The sequence below is a fragment of the Macaca thibetana genome, chromosome 3, assembly GCF_024542745.1.
Source record: "Macaca thibetana thibetana isolate TM-01 chromosome 3, ASM2454274v1, whole genome shotgun sequence".
In the NCBI taxonomy this organism is placed as follows: Eukaryota; Metazoa; Chordata; class Mammalia; order Primates; family Cercopithecidae; genus Macaca; species Macaca thibetana.
In genome coordinates, this window is record NC_065580.1 from 70,317,230 (window position 1) to 70,335,704 (window position 18,475).

Consider the following 18,475-nt stretch of genomic DNA (forward strand, 5'->3'; position numbering starts at 1 on the left):
TTACAAAGTTGAGTGTCTTCTGTGCCTTTGGGTGCTGGGACTTGTAGCCATGCCAAAGGAGACATTTTCTGACTTTAAACTTATCTGTAAAGGATACAGATGTGTAAATCTTATGTGTAAAAGCATACAACAATAGCTATTCACATACATTCATTTAAAGAGATGTTGATTTAAATCTATTCAGACAGCAAGATCAGGCACAGTGGCTCATGCCTATAATCCCAGCACTTTAGGAGGCCAAGGTGGAAGAATCACTTGAGCCCAGGCATTCGAGACCAGCCTAAACAACATAGCAAAGCCTCATCTCTACATATAATTAAAAACAAGCAAAAACATTAGCCAGGGGTGGTGGCAGGTGCCTGTGGTCCCAGCTGCTCGGGAGGATCACTTGAGCCTGGGCGGTTGAGGCTGCAGTGAGCTGTGATTACACTTTGCACTCCAGCCTGGGCAATAGAGCGAGACCCTGCCTCTAAATAAATAAGTAAATAAATAAATAAATAAATAAACAACACATACGTAAATACAAACCTAGTCAAACAGTAATAGCTAACATGATATGAATGGTTATTCTTAACCAGAAAACATAAGGGGCTTGGTGCAAAACCACTCATCTTTTTTTTTTTTAATCACATACTTTGTAGTGTTCTTGTTAACTGTACATGTAACCCGTGTGTGATAAAGTATAAAATGGTTAAAATGAAGCAAACTGCCTAATGGCTTTTAAACCTAGTTTTTATGGCCAGACCAAGATTAAAAAATAAAAAACCTGTTATCAGGTCTTGCAGAAACCCTCAGTCCCTAAATTGTCTCTTCCTCCCGAAGACAGTACCTGGATTATAATCAACACCATTCCCACCCTTGTTGCTAAGTAAGTTTCCTTTCTCCAGAAGTTACTAGCAAGATGTTTGCATTTGAGAAGAACCACATGTCTAGCATTTATGTAGTACCTGCATTTGTTTGGATCCTTCCCATCACAAATAGCACCAAGATTAACTGGAGCATGGAACAGCAGAAGAGGGTCATTTACAGGTTGTACTAGCAGTAAATGGAGACAGATTGAGAATGTTTTGCACTGAGTACATTTTAATGCAGGAAAGTAACTATTTAGAAAAGAAACATTTAACATGTTGGATTAATATGTGATACGAGAACAAATTACAGGCTGATACAGGGTCTGCAGTGTACCAGGATAGAAAAAGAGATCCTTAATATACATATTTCCACCAGTACCCAAGTGAGGAGGGATTAGAAGTGAAGAATATTATTGCAGTTATAATGATTCATTATTGTATTGTAGTTCCATATTGTGTAATTAAACACCTGTATGCTTTTTATTTGATAGTGTTGTTTCAGTTCTTTAGCAAATTCACTTCTAATAAAAAACTTTTCCAGGTATCTCCTTTTTAGTATAAAAGCAATATATCTTTATCACAAACAATTCAAATGATACAGAAAGATACATGTAGGATATTAAATTGTTTCTATATCTCTCTTCTCAGCTGTGACTATAATTTGATGAATAGATTCTTCCTTTTTAAAAATGCAGTTGATTGGTGGTGATTTGGTAGCAGATTGACTGGTTTGAATATTAATGGTAGTAAAAATAACAATGCATTTGTGAAAAAATTTAAATGCTTTGAACCAGGTATATTCTACTAGGTTGGATCATATACAATTGCTGTGTTAGTAGGTAAAAAATGTCAAATATTGGCAGTTTCGTGTGGTCAAGCTATAGTATTAGAGGACTGTGTTCTTTATAGTGATTTAGTAACCAGTTGATGTGGGCATGTGAGGCTGCAATGTGAAAATAGCCCGTATCTCACTGCACTTTGCCAGTAGTCAGGTGATGGATAAATAGGTATTGATGCTAAGGGAGAAATGGTTGAGGCTGTAATTTCCAGTATCACATTTCAGTTCTATGATGTTGGGGAAATTAGAGAGAAGCAGAGCAGGAGAAATATGTAGTGGGATTGAACTTTTGCCCATCTCCAAACTGGAAAACTATAAGAAGCAAGTGAAAACAGTATGCCTTTTCATAGATATAAAACAACTTACATGGTATTTTAAAAGTATTCCTAACCTGTTGTATTACCTTTCCAATTTTGGATGACATCTGGTGAACAAAAAACATGTGTCTAAATCCTGAATGTGATTTTAGCTAAATTAAGATTGCATGACACTACATTTATTTTAACCTTATGTTTAGACTTGGCTATGACCTCTTTCCTCCATAACCCACAGTTGACTCTTTGTACACATGTGTGTATAAAGAATAAAAAGCAAATATGGGGTCAAACATTTAATTCTATTTTTTAGCCTGATTCCTTTATTTTTTCATTTATTAGTTTATGGTTCTGTGTGTGGAGTGTTTATTGTATTAGATATCACTAAGGAGGATGTCCAGATTGATCACAACCACAGTGTTTATCATTGCTCTCCCAGTGTTTAGACCAAGCAAGCAGCATGCATTATAGAACCATGAACGCGCTAACCTGGAGCTGCGCATCAGTGCTCAGCATACGCACATGTTCTTTCTCTGCTAGACTGTGTCCTCATTACAGGCAGTTAAACAAGCAATCCTGTCTCTTTTGTGCATGCAGTTTTTTAGTCCACCCTTTATATTTCCCCTCAGAATTTTAGCTATGAAAATATTCAGACTCCACTGGCAAGTAAGGGAGATGGAACGTAGTAGTTAAAAGTAGTTTTACTATTTGTAGTAAAAGTGAATTTCAACAGCCTTAGATCTGTCAAGCTGTGGGCTTGAAGAAAAAGTTGATGTTTGTTGTGGTTGTGGCTTGAGATATAGTTGGCTCCTTAGGTTTCATGGGTAGTCATTCTGGAAAAGTCAGGCAGCAATCCCTCTATTCCTCTCTGCTGAGAAAGAACACAAAAGATGAAAGGAGCCTGTAAATGTCTTTTTTTTCCCCAGAGGCTAAAGGCGAAGTGATAGAGGATGGGCTGTGTGTCTTTGTAATCTCTTTTTTCCTACTAGGACATCAAATAATGACCTAGAAAATTTTCTCAAATATTAAAGGTTTTTTTTTCCCTTTATTAACATTTGTTTTTTGTTTTTGTTTTTGTTTTTGTTTTTTAAAAAACAAACAAACAAAAAACACCACTACAGTGGGTATCTGATAAAATGAACTTATTCTGATTTTCTGTATTATTTCAAAATTTATTTTAATCATGATGGGACTAGAGTTTAGATGAAATTCATTTCTTCCAAGTTGGAGTGAAAAATGAAGATGTTTATTCTCAAAGTGGGATGCCAAGCTTTGAATATGGCTGCTGAATATGAATCTGAATCCTTCTGCCAACCCAAGGGAAGGCTCTCCCTGCATCCCTCTATTCTACTGGGACTTTGTCAGAGCACAGCTACCTCTATGAGCAAATGTTTTTCTGTTTTTGTATGGTTTTGACACCACAGTCCCCAAACTATTGTTATAATTTTCACCCTTTACTGTAATTACAAGTCTTTTGCATCATGTGCAATTTTACCTTTTCAAATCTCACTGGTGAAATAAATTTAAAACATTGCAGTATGTTTACCTACAATTTATGACGAAACCAAGAGTGCTTGAATTACTAATGCTAATGTTACAGGATTTTTGTAGGTAAACAATGACAGAATAACATGTCCTGTGTTTATGATATTATTAGGATTACAAGGAGTATGATTTTGACAGTGTTTGTCTTGATGAGGGAGACACATTGGCTCTAGAACTTGTAGGTGTTAATCTCTGGACTGACTTGGCAGCTAGGAGACTCCCTTGCCTTGCTAACAGCAGGAACTGTAGTATCTGGCACCTCGCTGGGACCAGTGGCTGCTGCCTTTGGCAGCCTCAAAGTTAGTCATGTCTGTCACCTACTGTGATGTTGGTACATATCGTAGGCTGTTTTCTATCCATTAATGCCATTTTTCTGCCATCAGCTTTGAAATTAGTGACTCTGTCCTTTTCCCAGTATGAATTCATTATGTTAATCTCAAAGCAAGAGGGTTTGTTTCAAATTCAGATATTGATATTTATTTAACTGACAGTGTGTTTCGAAAGTTTATATAAATATATTCTGAAATCTAAAATCTGTCATAATTATTGAGATTTATTAGGATGTAATGTGGAGGCTTTGAGGTTTCATGTAAGTGGTCAAAAATATAATATGAAAAATGACATGATACTTTTCTATAATATTTAGCCACTTTCAGGAAAAAACATTTTCTTCCCAAGATGAATGTTGGCAGGAATTTGATTTTACTGAAATTGTGGGACAAACACAGTAGGAAATAATGGGTGTGAAGATACTACTTTGAGAAACAAGAAACAATTTAGGTGTAAGTGGTAAGAGAAGAAGGACAATAATTGGGGAAAAACGTTGAAAAAAGTCCTGTGTCAAAGTGTCCTCTGGGTATGAGATTCTCACTGAAGTGAAAGCTTTAATACCTTTATGGAGTTGTTGCCAATAAGGATGGCTCATCTCTGAATTTGACAACCTGAGGTATTAACTAGAAAAATGGAATTGGATGAGATTGCAAATAATGTTCAATAATATGTTTCCAAAACTCGCCTCACAAAGCCATTGCCCTTCTTACAACATGATATTCAGAGGCCCTTAATTCATTTGATCTGAAAAGTTCCTGTGCAGGCTAGGTGTTATGTACCATACTTTGCCATCATTTAAAAATACCCTGCTGTGGTTTGAAATAATGATCTCGGAGGATGTGTGCACCTCAGAAGACTGGTGCTGAAGCAAGTATTCCTTTTAAAATGAGCCTATGCGATCCCCAGATTAATATCTGAAAGCTAGCTACCAAATAAAGTTTTAATTGCCCAAAGCTACTGGCTAGTTGAATAATTAAAAGAAGGAAGAAAGTAAATTATTAGAATTAACAATACTAAACTCTATGGTAAATCTGCACTCCTTCCTCAGTGCAAGCCTCCTTTCCATAGTGATTGTTTCTTCAAAGTTAATGTGCTGTGATTTTACTGTGTTATTGTAATTACTTTTTCACTTGAGTGCTGGTTTATAAAACTCAGATAAAATAAGCCTGTAGATATTTTTACAATAAGGTTTTTAATGTGCAAAACTAAGTTTCCCTTGACAGATATGTGTAGGGCAGAAGAGAAGACCTCTCTACCATAGTTAGCATCTACTTCTCTTGCCTGGGAATATATGTTGATGCTCCAGATTCAGTTCCAGAGGGAACACACTTCTTATTGCCTTCCACACTGATTGGTTATCAGACTGAATGGCCTTCTTTTGACCAATATGTGTTTATATAAGTTTATATTGGGATTAAGGATTTAGTATATTGTTGTGAAACAGGTTTGCTTGGGGAAGACGATGGGAATTCATAGCAATAACAATAATTCTGGTAACACGAGCTCACATTCGTGGAGGTAATACTCGAACTTAATGTACTACTAAGTCCTAAGTACTTTATTTCTGCCTTCTCTGATGACTGTCTAGTGTAGACTCATTTGCATGGTATTTGTATATCTAAAATGTTATTTTATTTGAGTGAAATATTAAATAATTGAAATTTATTTTAATATGTTAAAACATGGGTAAATTTCTTAATTTTATTTTTTTAACAGACTTTACATTTTAGAGAAGTTTTAGGTTCATAGCAAAGTTGATTGGAAAGTACAGAGAGTTTCCACATATTTTCCATCCTCCACATATACACAGCCTCCCCAGCTATCAGAATCCCCAGCCAGAGTGATACATTTGTTGCAGTTAATGAACTTATAATATTAACACATCATTACCCAGATTTCATTGTTTACATGAAAGTTCACTCTTGGTGTTGTAAATCTCTCTTTAAAGATATGGCCTTGCTGTATTATTATTTGCCAAGGGATCAAGGACCTGCTGAGGGCCACCAGTGTCAGCAACTAGATTCTGAATAAATATTTGATTAATAAATGAATTACTACAAGTTATTGATAGAATATAGGCAGAATATTTTTTGTTTTTTTTCTCTTCAGATTTTATAGATTCTTAAACAAAAACCAAAATGAAGACATAGTGTTTTTAATTAACGGTAAAGAGGCAACTTCTGTGTTTTGAGTACTCTACTTGAATTGTCATTGCTGTAGAGAGAAATTATTTTGATTATTTTTGTTTTTACTCAGGTATGAAGAATTTATTCTTAAATTAATACTCATGCTTATGAGTGTATAAATGCTCATATATTAATTTAATAAAGGTTTCAGTTACTTAATCGGATGGGCTACTTGCAGTGTACAATTTTTTTTGACATCTTTTCCCCTGCCTTTCACAGTTCTTTTATTCTTACATGGAGTTAGAAAGATGTAAGACTAAATTCACCACCTAAGTTTAATAAATAATGTTTTGTAAATATATTTATGTCATTTGACCCTGTAATTCTATTTTTCACAATTTATTATAAGGAGATAATCCAAAAGGAGAAAAACAAAGTGCCCAGTGATATCTTTTGTGGTATTATTTATAAACATAAATCTTAATCTAAGATTTCTTTGAGATGAGCAGTGTTGCAAAGAATCTGATTATGGGGATGTGGTATGTCTATTTCCTTTTTTTTTTTTTTTTTTTTTTTTTTTTGAGACAGAGTCTCGCTATGTTGCCAGGGTGGAGTGTGGTGGTGCGATCTCAGCTCACTGCAACCTCCACCTCCCAGGTTCAATTGATTCTCCTGCCTCAGCCTTCCTAGTAGCTGGGATTACAGGCACGCGCCACCATGCTCGGCTAATTTTTGTATTTTTAGTAGAGATGGAGTTTCACCATGTTGGCCAGGATAGTCTCAATCTCTTGACCTTGTGATCTGCCTGCCTAGGCCTCCCAAAGTACTGGGATTACAGGCATGAGCCACTGTGCTCCTTTCAAAGGAAAGGAGACTTGCATTGAGGAAGGAGTGCAGTTTAAGAGGTAAAGCCAGCTATTCCTTGCCAATGTCTTGAAATTGCTAGCATTATCTGCTGGTCTTCTCTGGGTTTTTAGAGGAGTAGATACCCGGAGGCCCTATGTGGAAACTGAGTTTTATCAGCCTGAGGTTTGGGCCTAGTGCTAGTCTCAGAGTCAAAGGAAGATTGGTCAAACTTGAGGAAGAGCTGCTAGGTGGCAGCAGGCTCTTCTTATTCAGAATAGCCACCCCAACCCCTGAGGACCCCAGATGCATGACATTCAGTAAATTTGTTGAGTTCTTACTATGCTTTAGACCGTGATCCAGGAGCAGAAATATATCAATGGGAGGGGAAAAAAAGTTTCCTGTTCCTATGAGAGAAGGGGTTTGGAGGACAGTTAATGATGGTTTTCTGATCTTGAATCTTCCCACTCATACTCCTCCAAAAGTCATAAATCGAATAAGGAGAACAAATAAAAACAGACCACTCATACCTTCAAGAGCATTAGGAGACAGCAACAAGCCTGTGATAGCAAAGAATGACACAGGGGAAGCTGACAGGTTTAAGAAGCTGTGAAAAACAGTACAGGGGTGTGGAGTGTGGAGGACTTAATCAAATCACAAGCAAAATTATTCCAGAAAGAGCTGGAATGCTGGGTAGTTCATTCACAGCACTGGATGCAGGAAAGGAGGCTGAAAGTGCCTGGAATTGGCAGCTGTTGGAAAGCATTACTTCTAGGGGAGAGTCATATATATAGAGAAAGGGTGGTTCCCCTTAAGACAGGATAGTGAAAGTAAACAAGGAAGGAAAAGGGAGAAATTAAGGATCCTGTGGAAATGAAAAAGAAACAAGACAACCCAAACCTTTTTTCTTTCGCTTCCCAGTGCCAGCTGTAAAAACTACATAGAAGAAGACAAAGGTGACAGAAAATAAGACTCTCAGATTAGGAACCAGTCCATTAAATAAATAGGAATAGAATAAAGTATCCCACCTGTACCCAAAACTACTCTCAAAAATTGAAAATAGCAATTAGTGCATTTAAGTTGCAAAAACTCTTGCAAAAAGTCAACCATAAAATTAAAACTGTGCATAACACTGAAATATGAATTGGATATTTGAATTCATGCTTTTTGGTATATGAAACAAACAACCAAGCCTACCTTTAGTTGGAAGTACAAAAGCTAAGTAGAGAAATGGACAAAAAATAAAATGAAATAAAATTAGAGTTAATTGAACTTCTGGCAAGTATAGAAGAAAAGGAAAAATCAAATCAGAAGTGAAGACTAAATTGCAAGGTACCTAAAGGAAAAACAGATTCAAATGGCAGGTGGTAACCCAACATATTAATATTTACATTAAATGTAAATGGTCTAAACATCAAAATGAAAAGTCAGAGATTGGCAAAATGTATTTAAAAATATGACCAAACCGTATACTATCTACAAGAAACTTCAACTGTGTGATATCAGTAGGACTGAAAAGAAAAGGATGGGAAAAGATACACCAGGTAAATGCTAAATCAAGAGAATGGTGGATGGCTATACAAAGAGAACTTCAGAGCAAAGAAATTTACTAGGAGTAAAGAGGACATTACGTATTGATAAAATGATCAATTCGCAAAGAAGACATAGCAATCCTAAACATGTATTCAGTAAACAACGGAGCTTCATAATACAAAAAGTAAAAACAGGCAGAACTCAAATGACTAATTGACAGATCCACCATTACAGTTGAGGATGCCAGTATGCCTCTCTCAGTAGTTCATAGAACCACTATTCAGAAAATTAGTAAGGGTATATTAATAGAAGAACTCAATGATACTATTAAATAATAGGATCAAATAGACATTTATAGAACTCCCCACCCAACATCAGCAGAATACAGGTTCCATACCTATGGAATGTATACCACGATAAACCATATTCTGGATAATAAACTATACAAATTTAAAGAATTGAAACCATACCAAGTATTTTCCCTGACCATAATGAAACCTAAGAGAGATTAGTAACAGATGACAGGTAAAATAACTGAAGGAAGTTTTATCTAAATGAAAACCTTGTTTTTCTGGCCAGGCACTGTGTTCTACACCTGTAATCCCAGCTTGTTAGGAGGCTGAAGAACGAGGATCACTTGAACCCAGGGGTTTGAGACCAGCCTGGGCAACATAGTGAGACCCCATCTCAAAGAAAGTCTTGTTTTTCTACCCTTCATTTTGAATTGTTATTTACTTGGAACATGTGAAAATAGATATCTCTCATCTGATAGTGTGCCAAAATTATAATGATACATATTAGTTGATTGTTATGCATGATAAATTGTTTCTCTGTCCATTTTATTTTACAGCTTCTCTGTTGAAAGGACTAAAACATGCTAACATAGTGCTACTTCATGACATCATCCATACCAAGGAGACGCTGACACTTGTGTTTGAATATGTGGTAAGTAAAATAAGACTTTTAAATTTAGACATTTAAAATATGAATGAAATTCGTGTGGTGTTATAGAGTTTTGTTTTTAGACTGCTGTACTGAAGTTAATATTTTATCTGAATACATGAGAATTGTAATTTTGTATAAAATAATGGCCCTATAAGAGATTATTGAATGATATGTATCTTAAAAGAAAAACTCAGAAAAATGTTAACTAGAATTTTTATCAGATATGTTATCTGTTTATAACCTATTTGTTACTAGGATACATTGTAGTTTTTAGGTTTATTACGTAGGATTCAACAGCCTGATGGTGATCATTATCAAAGAAAGCTCATAGGCAATAAGAATGGTTTTTTGTTTTTGGACTTATAACTTGGTTTCTCAAAAGCATGCTTATTAAGATCTGTATGTGTACCTGTGTGTGTGTGTGTGTGTGTTTGTGTGTGTGTGTTTAAGAAAGCCTGATACTTACAATTTAGACTTCAAAGTTTTCCCCCTCAGTTGGTATTTCAGCTATTAATTAAAACTTCCAGTTACATCCACACAATGTAATGATCTTATTGTGTGAGACTATTACTGCTAGAAGACTTGGACTTGAACTCATAATTAATCCTTCTCCATTTCTCTTAAAAAACATATGGTATTTGTGTAGCACTACTTCAGCATTTAACTGTGGAATCGTGAAATGTAACCATGATAATTAACATCCCAATTTTCACAGATGGATCTAAGAACATGTAATTTATAGGACACAAATGACATCGGTGCAGACATTTATTTAGAAGAAGAGCTGTTGGTATTGTCAGTGTATTAGGACCCCATTTTGTAATTACCACACCACTTTTTTAAAAATTTGAAGTACTTTCCATTTTTCCTTAAAAAAAAAAGAATGAATATTTGCAACATTTTTATTTTGCTAATGTCTGCCTGTGTCTGTTTGCCATTTGAAAATTGTTGTCTTATGAAGAAGCCATTTATCTTGTCTATTTACATATAAATGATAGATACATTTGAATAATATGGTAATGTGACTGCAAGGACAGCTAGAACTGAGCAGTTGCATATATTATGTGGTACCAAGAATGGATGCAGATTCACACATCAATGCAAACATAATTTCTTTTGTTTAATCCATGATTTTGGAGGTAATAATGTATTCCAGCTGATTTAGACTTGGAACTTTTGATTCGTACTTTTGAGAATGTCTAGTTTACATATTTCAGTTAAATCTAGATTTTCCTTACAATGCTTGACTTTTGCAATGTTCTGTAGAAAAGAGATTTCAAAAATGTACTTATTCTGTCCCTCAAATTAGATAATTAAATTAAAAGGAAGGAAAGTAGCTTGTGTACCAAAATCAGTAACATTGGTAAAGAAACTAATAAAAATAATGTGAAAATATGTCCTCTAAATCTTAAAAAATAATGAAATATATTTATGGGGCTAAAATGTACATATTGGATCAAGTGTCATTTGATGATTTTGTATTTGTGTTGTTGCCAAATAAAAGGAAGTAAATTCACTGTCCTGCATTATTTACTGATTAAGACTGACTTTTAAACATAATCACTTTTCTTTGTGTGAGTAAAATTTTCCCTAGTCCCAGTTGTTATGGAGACATCCCATGTCCTTTTAAAATCAACCACTTAATAATATGGGCACATGCAGTATCTACAGTAACATTTTGTTCCCAACTTCTCCATGGAGTTCAGACATCATATAGATTACTCCTGTCTCTTTTAGAGAATGAGGCCAGCATGGGTCATTTTTGGCTTATGATTGCCCTGCCTCTGCTTCTGCTGTCCTCTCTACCTGTCTTGCCTTACTTTTACACTGCTTCTTTGCCTTTCTCCTTTCTGCCTTTCTTTTTCTATCTTTTCCTATTCTCATCATTTTGTTTTTTGCTGCTATATGTGAAGTTTGTTTTGTTTTTGTGCATTTTTAGTAAAAGATGTTTAGTTGAATTCCTGAAATCAGCCTTTGGTGAAAAGAACAGCTTCAGCTTGTAGAAATTTCTTAGGATAGTCTTCTCATTTAGGGTGGGAAGGTGTAGATTTCTCAGCAGAATTAGTCTATTTGGCAATTGCCCAGTTGAAAAATAACTTCCCTGAATATTACCTAAAGTTTTTATTTCCTTAACACAAGTTTCCTATTGATTGTTCTTTGTAAATATTTGGATATCTCAAGAAAAATTAAGGTTCTTATATACCTTAATGGATTGTTTTAATCAGATTGCTTTCCTCACAGTATCTAGCAGAAAGAAACTGTACTCTTCTTTCATGTTTTGAAGCAGTGGGAAGGCAATAATAATTTTTAAACATTAAGTGCCTCGGAAATTAGAGCAGATATTAGTGAGCGGTGTAAGGTAGGAAACAGGAGAGCACCGTGGGCTTAGGATGAATGAGTGAGGGCCATAGAAAGAGAGGTGAAATAATGCTTAAGATAAATATGGTCACAATAATAAAACCCAACAGCTGAAATTTACAGAGTTTTATGCTGAGCACTGTGCGGAGGGCTTTACATTCATTGTCACTTTTGGTGTTCTCAACAGCCTCATGGAACTGTAAATATCACCATTTTGCAAAGGAGAAACCTAAAGGTTAGGGAGATGAAGCAGTTATTTCCAAGTTATTGTAGTTTGTAAGATAGACCCAGGCCCATCCTAACTAGACTGTTTTAGCTCCTGTTTATTTTTATAAATTTTAGTTAGCCTAAGTCTTTGGTCAGAAGAGGAAAAGGAAACTTTCCTCTTTCTTTCCATAACCTTCCTTTATTCTACACTTAATATCCTGAGTGCAGATAAGTCCTAAAAACAGTGAAACTGCTTTATAGTTTGAATAAGTTTTGTAGACTGGCCAAAATCCTATCCATTTAAACTTTTACTTCAATTACAAAATGTGTTTTTAGTTTCCATAAAGCAAACTTGTAAGTCATAGTATTGCCGCATATATGCTGCTAGGGTCTTCTGAAATGTGCGCACACACACACAACTTTGTTAGCAAGTTCTAAAATCAGTATCAAACAATTTAATTTAAAATTTCTAAAACTTAATGATAACGTTGCTGTATTTCAGAATTATTAATATCAAAGCAATTTTCTAAACAATGTTGATTTTATAGTTCCGTGTAATTCATTGTACCCTTTTTTGAGGGACGTACCAGTGTAAGTTAAACAGTAGGAAAAACTAATACCCCATGCCCTTTAAAACCCTGGATATGAAGGGAAAGTAAAATAATTTAAGATTTATTAGGTACTATTGTATTTTTCCTTTTGATTTCACAATTAAGTTTTCAAGGGCTGTTTGAGATACCTATGTCATTCAAGTTTTACCAAATGAAGGGTTCTTATTTATGATAATGTGTACATACTACAAATGTATTTTTTTTGCCTTTAAAGGAGAACTGTAAGCCTAGTTGCTTTATATTATTGCTATGAATGGCATTTTAGGTTTTATAAAAGCCTTCTGAGGGCTAGAATAATGAAATAAGTGATAAAAATTTAGTGATATGAAAGAATACTCAAGGAAATGACTTTGAAGGTCATTATTAAAGTGGTTTAGTGGCTAATAGGATATTGTTGGTATAGGCTTTCTTTTGAGTAATAGGAAAAGCTTTACAGACCTAAAGTGTTCTGTAATTTAGATTCTTATACAGTTACAAAGTCTGTAGATACTACGATCTGGAAGCCGCAAGGTTGGGAACCCCTTAGGAAATGGGCTCCTTAAGTTGCTCATGTTGCCACTGGGTAACATGTAGGCCCCTCTGATGCATGGTTTTGAGTACAGTTATTTCCAAGGTCTTGTAAGTTTGTAAGATATACCTAGGCAGTTGGGTCTAATATGTCAAATATGAAGGAACACCTTAAACCAAGGAGTGGCTCAGTTAGCTTGAAAAGGAATCTCGTTCACAGTGGTCTAAAATATTATTATAGCTGTCTTTTTTCCATATACAGGTTTAAGACTTGGAAGAGAAAGATAGAAAATGTAGTTCAGAATCATTGACTCCAGAATATATTTAGTTGTGAAAGTTCTAACAAATTTTTCTTCTACTTAAACAGAAAGTTAAGCAATTTAGTTTTTATTTTCTTTGCCAAAGACAAATAAGTGCCACATTATCCTATTTAACACCATGCTGAGAAATTTAAAACAGATCCCATGAGTGAAAATGAGAATGATAATAGTAAACATGATTATGTAAATATATTGCCATTAAGCTAATAACTATTCTATTTTAAATTACATAAGAGCAAAGCATGTGTAGCAGCATTTTTCATTACATATTTAATAATTACGTACAAGTAGAAATCAAAATAGAATTATTATTACCAGGGAATAAGGAGGAGGGGAAAATAGGGAGTTGTTCAATGGGTGTAAAGTTTCAGGTTTTTCTTTTTTTTTTTTTTGGATACAAGATGGATGATAAAAATTCCAGTCATAATTTCCGGAGAGCTACCACACACCATAGTGCGTATGGTTTAACAATATGATATTGTGCACTTACAATTTTGGTAGGAGAGTAAATTTTTATGTTAAGTATTCTTACCATCAGAAATATAAAAGCAAGGTTGGACACAGTGGCTCAAGCCTGTGATCCCAGCACTTTGGAAGGTGGAGGTGGGAGGATTGATTGCTTGAGGCCAGGAATTTGAGACCAGCCTGGGGCAACATAATGAGACCTTGTCTCTACATAAAATTTAAAAAAAAATAATAATTAGCCCGGCTGGTGGCATGTGCCTACAGTCCTAGCTGCTCTGGAGGCTGAGGTGGAAGGATGCTTGAATCCAAGAGTGCAAGACTGTAATGAGCTATAATTGTACCACTAGACTTGACTCTGGATGACAGAGCAAGACCTTGTCCCTAAAAAACAAACTATATATATATATGCATGCACCCATAATACCATCACCACAATCAAGGCAGTTAAGGTAATAAACATGTCTGTTACTCCACAAGTTTCCTTGTGTCATTTTGCCTTTATATATATATATATACACACACACACACACACAAATGAAGTAATGGATATATTTATTAACTTGACTGCCTTTATTGTGGTGATGGTATTATAGGTACATGCATGTGTCCAAACTCCTCAGATTGTATACATTAAGTATGTACAGTCATTTGCATATCAGTCATACCTCAATAAAACTGTGAAACAAAAAAAGCAACAAACTCAAAGCTAATCATGATATTGTTAGGGATAATCATTTTTTTCCTATTGTGCTATAAACTAGTGAAATAGCCTAATGTGTAACATTATATAAAACAAAAATCTTGTATTTCACATGGAAACAAAGCTGTATCGATAGAAATCATAAAGCCCATAAAACGTTTTTATAGTGTTGTACGTTCTACAAGCACTCTCATAGATGTTACTTTATTAGATGCTACCCTCATCCCTTTGAGTTATAGGTAGCATGTTATGTTTATGCAGTATTTTATTGAAGAAAAATAATGCTTAGAGAATTTAAAGCAGATTCACTGAAATTATTTAGCCAAGTTAAAATGGTAAAGATATGACTTTAGCTCAAGTCTTCTGTGCCTAAAGATGCCAGTTACTCCATTTTACCCTGCAACTTACCTGTGCTAACTGCCTTCCTAGAGTTTTATATGATGGTCTAAGGGATGTATGATGTTAGAAGATGGGACAGGAAGCTGAAAATTACATTCTGTCTTTTCAACTTGCTACACAGTTTGCTTAATTATTTGGTTTCTCTGCCTTATACATTTTGATGTTTAAATCTGTGAAGAATGCTGTGATTTGCATGATTTTATGCCACATCTGTTCTTGAAAAACTGTAGCTCTCTATCAATATTTTGCTTTCCAGATTAAACAGTCCTTGCGCAATTGAACATTTTTCTGCTTTCCTCTGAGATAGATGTATGTGCATATGTATGCACACATGCAACTTTAGTTGAGGGTGATCAGGGAGGGCTTGCTGAGAAGTGTTTAGGTAAAAATCTGAAGGAGATGAAAGAGGGAGATGCGTATATTTTTAGAGGAAGAACATTCTGGGCAGAAAGCTTGTCTGAGGAACAGCAGGACTGTGGCTTGAAGGGAGCTAGCAAGGATGACAATAGGAAGAGACAAGGTTTGAGATGCAGTGGCATTCAGCTTGTGTTGGCCTTGAAAGGTTTGGCTGTATTGAGTTTGGCTTTGACTCAGAATGAGGTGGGAAGCCTCTAAAGGGTTTGAGCAGAGAAATTATTTGATCTGACTTATTTTTATTGGATCTCTCTGGCTGCTTTCTTAAGAATGGACCAAGGATGGGCATGTTCTGAATCAGAGAGACCAGTCAGGAGGCTGTTGCAATAAGATCTAAGCATGGGATGATATCTACAGAAGAGGTGGAGAGAAATGGTTGGTTTCTGGATATACATAGTGTGGCTGACACACCTGTTGGGAAGACTTTAAAAGTGGGCAGGAACAACATGAGACTGGATAGCCAGACCAGAGCCAAAATCATGCCATGGCACTGTCCTCTAAGCACCCTGCTGCTACCATGAGTGTTGGCGCCAGACATTGTCTCTTGCTTTGCTGGCCTTGCTATCTTTGCAATGTTGTCAGAATGGCAACATTCCACATTATCATTGCTTCTTTGGACTGTTAGCTCATAATGATAAGCCAGGATTGATTGTGTTTGTTGCCTGAGATGAAGTTTCAAGCCCATGTTTTGACTGCACAGGATTATAAGAAAGTGAGTATCTAGCATTTTCGCTATTCTAATGGCAGGTGGGTCCTGTTTCCTGTCAAGATTCATAAAATACCATTGACTGCAGAAAGAAAATGTGATACGTATACTATGGAATATGTATCATATGCTGCATGGAATACTATGCAGTCATAACAAAGAAAGAGATCATGTCCTTTGCAGGAACATGGATGGAGCTGGAGGCCTTTATCCTTAGCAAACTAACACAGGAATAGAAAACCAAATACTCCATGTTCTGACCTATAAGTGAGAGCTAAATGATGAGAACACATGGACACATAGAGGGGAACAACACACACTGGGGTGTGCCGGAGGGTGGAGGCTGGGAGAAGTGAAAGGATGAGGAAAAATAACTAACGGATACTAGGCTTAACACCTAGGTGATGAAATAATTTGTATAGTAAACCCCCATTACACAAGCTTACCTGTATAAACAAGCTTGCTTATGTACCCCAAGCTTAAAATAAAAGTATTAAAAAATTCATAAAATCAGAATTTTTCCTAACTTAGGGAATACATTCGGATACAGGGCATGCTTCCCTTTTTCCCTGCTCTTCAACCATGCCCTAAGGAGAAAAAGACACCTCATAAATGTCCGTTAGATTTATTATCTAGTCCCAGATAAGGTAAATCTAGAATGTGAAAAGAATTGGCAGGTGGCATAGTCATGGAACCATTATTTATAATCTTTGGGAAATCATCACGAATGCAGATGGGTGAAACTCATGCTGGTTTTTAAAGGATGATAAGAAACAAATCTGAATCTATAGAAATATAAGCTTAATATAGAACACTGGTGAAATTTAAAATAAATTTTTAGACATTAGGGTCTAATAATCTTCCTTCTCTTTGTTATTTGCTGATTTCAGCAAACTACTGACAGGGACTTTTATGAGATATTTAAAAGAAGAATAGAAATGAAATCTGGTTAGAAGATTAGTATTTTTTTTTTTTCAGTTTTATCTCTGGTTGAACCACTTTATCCAAAGCCTATTGATCAATGAATTGACATCATCATGGAGAAAAGTCTGTCGGGGTGTGCTGGAGGGCATTGTCCTTGTCCTTGTTCTGTTTGATATTTTTATTAATGACTCGGATAGTGGTGGTGATATGCTGGACCTATTTGTGTGTGTGTCATAGCTGGGAAGTATAATTAACACTTAGGGTGATGGAATCAAGGGTCAAAAAAGAATCTAATAAAATGATGAGCCTAACCTACAAGCTGAATTATCATGGGGATAAGTAAAACAGTATATCTGGTTTTAAAAAAAGAAAGCATCCCAACCTAATACAGAAAAATGGGGTGGAGGAAAGGTCACTTAAAAAACAATTCATGTAAAAAAAGCCTAGTGATTTCTTTGGTGTATGGGAGTATGCACAGAGGAGCCCTAATAAGATGCCAAAATTGTTCAGGAGAATTAAAGACATACCAAGAGAGGAGAGAAAAAGGTAGTGTATATATTCTAGATGGGGTAAGGAAGTCAAGTGTGAGAATTTTGAGAAGGCTGGCTTTGGCTTAATTCTTAGAAGACTGCTCACTTACGTGTTTTCTGTAAATTATGTTCAGTTCTTTGAAATGTAATAAGCACCTTATTGCTAAAAGCATTCAAATAGAGGATGACTAGATTCACATCAGGAATACTGTAGAAAGGATTCCTAAACTGTATTACGTGCATGACATTGAGATATGTAATTTAGATTATGTGCTTCCAACTGATACCATGACGTAGATGTAAGGTCCCTCCATTTTGCAGATGAGGAAATTTAGGCTAAGATGTCAGATACTTCATGCATGTCCTCTCCAGTGGCTACATCATATCATCTCCTGAGTTGAGTGTGAGTCCAGGTAACTACAAGTTTCCATAGCAAATGATTGCCCAAGGTTTTACAATTGGTATATAAGTGTGTCCCATTTGACATAATTTTGGGGAACAGAAACACAGCTCATTATGGTCATTCACTGAATAATTTATGTATTCATTCATTTTTTTTCCCTCCAACATATACGGACTGTCTTCTCTGTGCCAGGGAGTATCATTAAGTTCTAGAGATGTAAATATATAGCCCTTGTTTTTAAAGAGATTGAAGTCATATGGAGAACTATGATCTTAGACGAGGTAAACCTCCATAAGCCATTTGAGGTATAAATTGCTGTCACAGATCTATATGTGTCATGGTACTAGAACATATTTGTGTTTTAGTATAAGCAATAGGAAAACTAGATTCGTCTCATAGGCTTTTCTTTATGGAAGGATCTTTGTTTCATATATGGAGAACTAGTTATGCTGTATAATACTGTGATTCTATATTCTGAAGGGAAGGTTGTCATTCAGAACCAAGTACAGAATGTGAACAGATGTAAACACTGTGGATGACTGAGTGTGCAGGCAGTGTAAGATGGAGGAATTTTGAACCATAAGGAGAAATTAAAGAAAAGGAAAC

General features: G+C 35.5%; 1 protein-coding gene across 8 annotated transcripts in view; it reads left to right on the top strand.

Annotated features, from left to right (window-relative positions):
• Positions 1–18,475, top strand: part of CDK14 (cyclin dependent kinase 14) — a 798,330-nt gene that overhangs the window by 437,924 nt on the left and 341,931 nt on the right. For all 8 annotated transcript variants that reach the window (XM_050782870.1, XM_050782869.1, XM_050782873.1 and 5 more), the window contains one exon: positions 9,231–9,325. In XM_050782870.1, coding sequence (XP_050638827.1) covers positions 9,231–9,325 — 95 coding nt within the window. The remainder of the gene's footprint in view (positions 1–9,230; positions 9,326–18,475) is intronic.